Below are 9,186 nucleotides of genomic sequence, written 5' to 3'. Positions count from 1 at the left end.
AAAATCGGTAAAAATCGAAAACACACCGGAAGCAACAAACATTTGTAGCACAAAACCTTTTTTGTTGTCATTGAATGAGCGGAAAATAGGAATATAAACGAATAGTTTCCATGACTTACTGTGGGGGAAGATCAACATCTGTAGTACTTTCACTAAGAACACTCTCCACCTCCTCAATATTTTGTCTCAACTCACGAGACAACTTTTCCTGTGATGGAAGTTTCGCGATACTAGGAAAATATGCTAGAGCCACAAATAGTTGATCCTTCAATCTCTTCACCATAACATCCTTCATGTCTTCTCTATGTTGTTCACGCCAAAGGCAGTAGCTCCCAAAGTTCAACTCGCATGATTTTCCAACGGTTGGAAGCTATGCTCACTCAACGGTCTTGATTGCATAGGCCGATGATGTAATTTTGGGTCCAAACAAAGCCCCCCAGTTTCCTTAAGCATCGGCTCGTAAGCCGAATGGTTGAGGAAATTGAGCATTTTGGAGTTGCTATCAAACAATTAACACTTTCCTCACATAATTGCCGAGAGCATCAAGACCGAACACTTGGAAGTCGAGTTGGCATGTACTAAACAGTTTTCCTATTCTTGACAAACTCACATTTTGATAATTTTGGGAAAACATATCATCCTTTAGCTACCATTATTTCTTATGCAAGGCTCCGCAGAGACTCCTCCGCCAGAAACTTTGTAAGTGCTTCGATTGTCTACTTCATTCGGTCGAAACTTAAATAAAAGTGGGGCCGAGAAAAAGAAAACTTGATCTCAGTAACTCGGCCTACCATCAATCCTTGGCCACCCTTTGCCTATTCGACAGTCGGCAAATACCCAAGTTGGCTGGCATCCTCAATCAATAACAGAAATTGAAGCCAAGACAGAGACGTCGAGAGAAAAAGAAGACTCTGACCGAGAACATGATTAATTTCTGCATGTCATACTTTTTGGCCGAGATTCCAATTCGGTGGGATATGTCCTGTTGCAAACGTTGCCTTACCGAATCTACCAGAAGCCTCTTGAAAGTCGAGCCTTAAACGATGTGACTGAGATGCTTTAAAAGTGAGTGGTCTAAAATCTCATGCCATGCTTTCTGCCCATCGAATGCAAAGTCCCATGGTGGATCACCTCCCCACAACATCCAATGTCGAGAACCTTTTGGTTTCCGCACAATCCATCCGTAGGCTCTTGAGATTCCCCTGAACTGCTTCTTGATTCGCCTGTTTGGCAGAAGCCATACGCCAATACACGCTGCTGAGCTGAACTTTCAAATCAACTCCTTCGATTGCTGTTTCCTTAAGCTTCTTGATGAAAAAGTAAAAGACCGAGAAATATACCATTGTTGAGCTCGACCAATAACCCTCGGTCATTGAGATCAAGTCATTGATATCTATTGAACTGTCGCGACTTCCTTCTGAACTAACTCAGTGCTATGCAAATTCCTCGAACCAGGTGCAGTTACCAGTCGAATGGCACCCCTCACTGAGTCAATTTTTGGTTCACAAACTTGAACTTTGTCTTCTAGGCCTACCACATTTTCAGTCTCGACTGGAAAAACAGGTGGCCTAAGTTTTTCTTCGGTCGTCTTGACAATTTTCTTAGGCTGAATTTTGATTGCGACCGAAGCGGAAAATTGCTCCTAGGCCTCTTGCCTTTCATTTTCAAGAATTCTACTCACATCACAAAATTTTCTATACAGCTTCTCAAGGAGTTTTTCTTGCTTCTCGTAGCAATTCTTTAATTGGCGACAAATCTTGTCCAATAGAGCTTGATTGAGATCTTGATATATCATGTGAACTTCGTAGTTTTAGCACTGGGTCCCACTGGGTGTGCCAAAATGTTGACCCTAAAAACTACCAAGCCTACGTGGCATGCAGGCTGAGTAATTAATAAGCTAACTACGTCATTCAGTTGTGTGCGAGGCGTGCCAATTTGTTGGCCGAGTTCGGCCGGGGAGTAAAATATGTCGATGTGGCGTTGGGCGTGCTGCTGACTTCTTGATCTTGCGATTGCGGCCGAGGAAGGAACACGTCTCAACCTTCGGGTTCTAGAGCCTGAAGACACGGCTGCTAGTTCTGCGAAGTTCAATATCAAATTAGGCTTTCAATGTGCCGAATGTAGTAACCAAGTAACACCTCACTTCGCCGAGAATTCTGATGAGATGACCCCTACCAACAAGGACTCGGAAATCTTTGTTGACCGAGACTTGGATAAATAACCAGTCGGTCTCGAAGCAGTGCTGTTTATCCAAACTGAAAGTGCTCCTCGGTCAGTTGGTTTTACGGCTCCAGTGCTGTATATCCAAACTGAAGATGTCGCCGGTTGCCTTCACAGTACTGTTTATCCAAACTGAAGATGTGTTGGCGAGAAAGATAGAAATCTTAGGGTTGTTAAGAAACTTTGCGCAGGGCAATTTGTGTGTTGAATTGGAAGGGCTTTCCATGTTGCACATCGTCTTATATTTATAGCAATGAGGTTTGCTTCATTCGCTTTAGCTGTCGACCTGCCAATACGTTTTCCAAATCACACCTGTCTCTCTGTGATATTACCAGAATATTCATCATATACCACCAGTGACCAAACCAAATCCCTTTTGATCTCCTTGTGAACTTAAATTTCTTGATAGAAATTCAACACGTATGTCAAGCCAATAACATGACCTTCCATCAATATTAAAAACAACTCCTCCATCCATGTTATCTAATTCCACACACTTCAACATGCAAAGCTAATTGCAAGAAGATTGCGATTTCACCTCACTTGTCATTATCACATCACATTATTTTACTTCATCATTATCCCAAGCATGTATGAAGATCATAAATCCTAACAATTCTGATCAAATCTATGCTGCTCCAATCCAACGACAAGAATCACAAACCCATTTGAACTACATCGCTTGCTCAAAGATATAATGCTAAGATAATTATTATGATAAAAACCATAATATTATCCTTTAATAATAAAATTATCTTCACTTTTTCATCCGACGGTTGGGAGCTATGCTCATTCAACGGCATTGATTGCACGGGCCGATGATGTAAATTTGGGTCCAAATAGGCCCACTCGTAACCACAATGATACTGTATCAACTTAGCCACCTATTTCAAGGTGCTAAGTTTTATCACAGAAAACTTCAGTGCAATTAGACGTGAAACCACGCACTTATATATTTTCTTAATTCTCTGATGTGGGACCTGTATTCAAGATTATATATGTGTATTCAAGATCAGGTTTGAGAACAAAAGTTTTAGTATTGTCCAGTCCCAACATTTTCTTTTACGGCATTGGAGGGAATCAGATTCTATTTGTTTTTCTTCTTGCACTGGTTGTGTATCGATTCCCATATTCTCCATGTTAAGAATTTCATCCCTTTGTTTGGATGCTCTTAGTTTTGTGCCTGTGTTTTGGCGTCCGCCTCCTGTTGAGTGGATTAAGATTAACATAGACAGGTCTTGTAAAGGGAATGGTCAAGTGGGTAGTGGTGGTGTTTTTCGTGACTCCAGTGGTCTTTTTTAAGAGTGTTTGCCTCCTCGTCTTCTTATCCAAGTGCAGTTGTTGCGGAGATTGTGGCTGTCATCAAGGCAATTCAAATTGCATGGGATAAAGAATGACATAACATTTGGTTAGAGACAGATTCTATGCATGTCATCAACCTACTATTAGCGCACTCCATGGATGTTCCATGGTTTCTTAAAGTTTCTTGGGCAAATTGTTTATGGCATATTGCTTGATTGCATTTGCGTTTTTCGCATATTTTCAAGGAAGGGAATTGTTTGGCAGATGCTTTTGCTAATTTTGGTGCAATGAATAGTAGCTTCACGTGGTGGGACTTGGTACCCGATTTTGCTGATGCGTCTTATAGAAGAGACTGTATCGGGCTTCCATTCTTCTGTTCAAGCTCATGAGGAGCAAATTGTTGCTATGGAAGCGGATTTTGGTAATGAAATATGAGCAGTTGAATTATGGGAAATCAATTTCAGGTGACTGAAGCTAAGCAATCTTAATCTAGTCCATTTCATTTTCGTTTATTGTTTTCAGCGGGTATTGGCCTAGTCCCCCTGTTTGTTTTACTTTTCCTCTTTTCCTTCCTATTATTAATAAAATCTTGTAGAGGGGGGACGGGAGGGGGTTTCTGGGTGCAATGGTCCTTTCTCCTTCGGGAGAGGGTTGGTGTCTCGCACACGACTGTTAATGAAGAGCTAAACTTGCCTAATCCATCTCTACAAAAATTTACAAAAAAAAATTATGTGTATAAAGTCTCTACTAGAAAATTCATGCACTAACAAGTCGCCACATAATTTGTTTTAATTAGTAGGGACGTCGTCGTCGAGGAGTCATCCACGGTGGTTGCTTAACTAATACCTCTCTGTTCATACGTATTGTGAGTCTGTCTTTGAATAACCTCCGTCGTCATTCGTGGCTGGCGGATGGAAAGATACCGGTTTGTTTTTGCTTTCTCCTCAACGTGTGTTTAATTTGGGCTTAATTGTACGTACTGGTGGCCTCATTTTTTATCAATTAATTAGTTAGCAACAGTGAGATATACATTTAGGGTTAGCATTGACTTAATCTCCATGCTTAAGAGAATTGGATTGATGATAACAACCTTTCGCCAGATGCCTGCTTATGCTCAAAACCGTAAACCGATATGGTAAACACGTTGACGTTGAGCCTTCTAAGCCAGCCACATTGAGTAAACCAATATGGTAAACGACGTTGACTTGAGCCTTCCAAGCCAGCACACTCAGTGATGCACCATGTGAAATATGTTTGTAGGGCTCAAAATGCCTTCTTTTACTATGCAACAACTTCCAGTATCGTTTTGATTTCTGGTCTTCTTATGGGTTGGGTGTAATTTGTATCGAAAATCTTGATCCCTGTAGTTTGGCCCAAGTTCGACTTTGGTCCTTCTAGTTTCTTTCGTCATGTTGTAGTTTACTAATTGTTGCAATCTAAGAACAATAGCTTAATTCGGCCAATTTTTTCGATAAACCGGTACATAATTCCCCAAACGATGTAAAAGTAAACAACAATCAGCATTAACACAAAAGAAGAGGTCTCAACCTAGTACATTAATCTGAGTTAACTACATAATACAGTTGTTTTGTTAACAAAAAATCTTCTTATGCACTTCTTGAGATTGTTATTGAGCAACATTTAATTCCACTTATATCGAGCAATTCTGTTATAAAATACATCGATCGACTTCTGCACATACAGAGAGAGGTAAAGGCAAAACCGAGGGAGATAGGACATGAGGAAGCTCACTTCTCGTTTGGTGACTTTAGTTGTCTTCCGAGTAAGAGAATTCCGACAGTAGTAAAGCAGACAACAACGCTGATGAATAGCAGACAGAAAGCAGAGCGCCCCTTAAAGACTGCATTCAGAGATTTTCATATGTTAGTATGCAGCACTAGGTTTAAACAGAAAACAACGGCCACCAGTATCAAAGCACTGTCATTTGCATACTGCAATGAACTCTCCGGAATGTTTTGGATTCCCTGAGCTAGCTCCCACGAAGGAATCCTACATTTGAAATTTCAACGGAAAATATAAGAAGTCTCGATTATACATCATCGTTGCAACACAAAATAGGAAAGAGAAGTTTGTTTGTGATAGGTAAGTATATTTACCCAAAAGCAAAGCTGATTATGGCCCCTATGGTGGCTTTATCTGATGTTAGCTCGAGCTGAAGATCTCCAAACTGCAGTTGGCAACGACATTAATCCACCATTGAACATAGAATAAATGCCTCCCTTGTTACATGCAACAAGTGCATTGCCATTCTCTACCTTCAGTATCCTGCTTTCCTTCTTTGTTTCATCAGTGACTGCCGATGTTGAACTTTCAGACAGAAGCTTTCCGGTTGTAATCATTACTTTTCCAATCTATGAGGGTTCAACAGGATCCAAAAATACAGCTAGCTTAGAGATGCATGAAACCTAGTTATGCATTCTAAAGATTATATAATCGACAATTGCGCCATCAAAATCTTAAATACTTGGATTTCCATAAAGAAGAAAAGGGAAACTAGTCTTTTCCAGGACAGCTAAATATACGTTTTGAACATCCATATAAACATCTTCTAAAAAGGAAAATGGCATGTCGTAACTCTTAGCCCGTAGCTCTTTCCATAAAAAATACCCTAAGTCAGATAAATATGTATATCTTTTATGACTAATGCCTACTACAACTAAACAGTCATATGTTGACAGTGGGGTTAAACGCTAAGTGTCATATGTTGAATGTTGACATATCTCTTCTGAATCAGTAATACTCATTGGTTTGATTTGAAGCAAATAGTTCCAGACCCTATTAACGATCTTTAAGGAGCAATTTTGAACTTTGGAGAAAAAAGCATGAGAAGAATACAGCAACGAAAACTCAACAAAACCAGCCTAAGCAAACAAATAAACAACAAACTACTCAAACTACCTATCTGTCTGTATATCTATCTCTTGTCCAAGTAATAAAGCATACCTTTTGCAGTTTACCTTGGCCATACTGTCCCATAGACTGAAATCTTCTTCCGGCAGAAACCAAAAGATTCCCAAATGCTATAACAACAAATATAAGCTCTTGAATCAAACTCCTAAGAGAGTCCTCCAACACAGGGAGCTTGCTAGCTAAAGCATGGGAAGTTGATGTATCGGCTTGCTCCCATGCGCGAGAGAGATTTAAGAATGTCTCTCCTAACGCTTGACCACACTGCAAAAAGAGTGAATTCAAGGACAGTAACTTAACTAGCTGGTAATTTTGATAGCTTTACCTATTGACTTTGAATCATTGATGCATACACCATTCTCACCAAAAAGAACTGAAATTTGGGTGAATTTCGGAAACAGAACACCTGCGATGTTCATACTACCACTCATCAAACTAGAATGTAATCAAATTTCAATTCAGAATGCAGAAGCAGAGCCTTAAAAATAATTAACCTCGTCGATAACCCTTCCATTTGAAAGATCAAAAGATGCATCATTCAGCTTCACACAAGCCCAAAACACAATTTCACAAACTCTGTCATCTCAAAAGTCACATTCTTTATCAAATTCACAACTGGGTAATTCACACAGATTGAAAGAAACCTACTCACATCGAGACCGAGATCATTTGGAAGCTGCGCAAAGCTGTCCTGCACAGGAAATAACAAAAATTAAAAAAAAAATCAAACTTTAAATTACAAGTAAATAATTAAAGGTTCAAAATTTGGCGTAAAGGATCGAAATTCGAAATTGGAAATGGATGCTTACGGCTAATTCTTGGAGGACAGATTGAAAATTTGGACCGTTGGGTTGGAAGGATTTGGGGGAGTCTGATTCTGCGAGGGAGAATGAGGCAGTGAGGGATTTGGGAGGGAGGGTTTAGGGAAGAAGAAGAAGAAGAAGAAGGGATATGGCGGGGATTACGGAGAAAGAGGAGGGAAGTAGAGGAAGAGAGATTGGAGATAGGTTGAAGGGAGACGAGAAGGAGCCATTTTAGAGGAAGAGGTGTGTCATGTATGCTGCTCAGTTTCAGCCACTGGAATTTTGGCAGTAATTGGAAGTTGGTTTTTTAAAATTTTGGCGGGGACTTTAGTCTACCGTTAGAAATAATTCAGAAAAAAATTTGGCAATGTCTCATGATCTTTGGACGTTTGTTGCACCTCGTATTTGAAAAGTTCCTTAAGCCCGGCCCAAAAAGTAGCAAAACAAACAAACAAGTCGTGCGGTTGGATAGGGTTTCTTCTTTTCAACCAACCGTGTTCCGAATTCAACTAACGGTGTTTTGAGTTCAAATGCTTCTCCCCTCATAGCAATATTACATTGCTTGTAATCAAGAAACAATGTAGCTTCAAATAATAATAATAAGAATAAGGCCTGGTTTGGTACTGAGGTGATTCTGAAAAAAGTTGGTATCAAAAAAAGCTGGGAGCTGTATTTGTGTTTGGTAAACATTTAGCTTCAGCTTTTTTCACAGTTTTGGGTGAAAAAAGCCAAAAACAAGAAGCTGCAAAACCCAGCTTTGAAAAACCAGCTTTTTTTCACATCTGTTTTACATAAAGGTTTACCAAACACTATAATACTGTTTTTTTTTTTTCAAAAGAACTTTTACAAAAAAGTTTACTAAACACTCTGCTGCTTTATTTCACAGCTGCTTATTCTCACAGCACAGCAGAAGTAGTTTTTTTTTCAAAGCACAGCAATACCAAACCAACCCTAAGAATAATAATATCGTAATGAGCGGCTGTGGAAAAGTAGGACAACCTGAAAGTTGAAACCGATGTCTATGGTAGTTAGGGCTTCTGAATACTTTTCAACTTTGAATTATTAATTTGTTGAATATCTGTTTCTCTTTTTCATTTGGGTCTAAAGGCACCTACAAGTTCAACTGTCATTTATGACTTATTGCGATGTATGAAAAGTATACATCTTCCATTTATTGTTGGCAAATATTGCAGGGTGATTTCTGGATGGACTTGTCAAAATACGACCATTATGTCACATTTTAGACCCAGTCTGCAATGTAAGATATTGTCCGTTTTGAGCCACGCCTTTGTAAACCAAGCTGTAATAACAGAAGAATGTGCAGTACTTGAGAGAGAGAGAGAGAGAGAGAGAGAGAGAGAGATTTAGAGAGAGAAGTCGATACTTTCATATATCATTTTTCTGTTACCTTCAATCTTACAATATCAAGACTATATACTATATGAAACTGCCTAAGTCACAATATAACTAACTCTAACAGCCTTCCTAATCTTTTGACAAGTGTCTTCATATTCTACCATTGGATTACTATCCTTAACAACCTTCACGGATTTGTTTTTGAGCTTCCACCCAAAACGCTTCTTACTAAGGAAGGTGGGCATGTACATATAAGATACATCACCCTACAATCATTTATGACTTAGTGCGATATATGAAAAGTATACATCTTCCATTTATTGTTGGCAGATATTGCAGGGCAATTTCTAGATGGACTTGTCAAAATACGACCATTATGTCACATCCCAGACCCAGTCCACAAAGTAAGATATTGTCCACTTTGAGCCACGCCCTCACAGATTTGTTCTCGGGCTTCCACCCAAAACAAACGCATCTTACTAAGGAAGGTAGACATGTACATATAAGGCACAGCACCTCCCCTCCCCTGGACGATGTGGGATCTTACAATCCACCCCCTTTAGGGGCGTCTTACTAA

The 9,186-nt window shown here is 39.6% G+C and overlaps 1 protein-coding gene across 1 annotated transcript; it reads right to left on the bottom strand.

Annotated features, from left to right (window-relative positions):
- Positions 1–5,023: 5,023 nt before the first annotated feature.
- LOC126612802 (uncharacterized) lies at positions 5,024–8,854 on the bottom strand. Its single transcript, XM_050281152.1, has 9 exons — positions 8,782–8,854; positions 7,260–7,327; positions 7,103–7,141; positions 6,945–6,992; positions 6,815–6,856; positions 6,487–6,714; positions 5,799–5,894; positions 5,640–5,710; positions 5,024–5,532 (listed from the first exon to the last, which is right to left on the bottom strand). Exons 1-9 carry the CDS (start codon positions 8,852–8,854, stop codon positions 5,400–5,402), a joined length of 798 nt encoding a protein of 265 aa, XP_050137109.1. The 3' UTR covers positions 5,024–5,399.
- Between the last annotated feature and the right edge of the window lie 332 nt (positions 8,855–9,186).

The sequence above is a fragment of the Malus sylvestris genome, assembly GCF_916048215.2.
Source record: "Malus sylvestris chromosome 4 unlocalized genomic scaffold, drMalSylv7.2 SUPER_4_unloc_1, whole genome shotgun sequence".
In the NCBI taxonomy this organism is placed as follows: Eukaryota; Viridiplantae; Streptophyta; class Magnoliopsida; order Rosales; family Rosaceae; genus Malus; species Malus sylvestris.
This window is presented reverse-complemented; position numbering and strand designations above follow the sequence as displayed.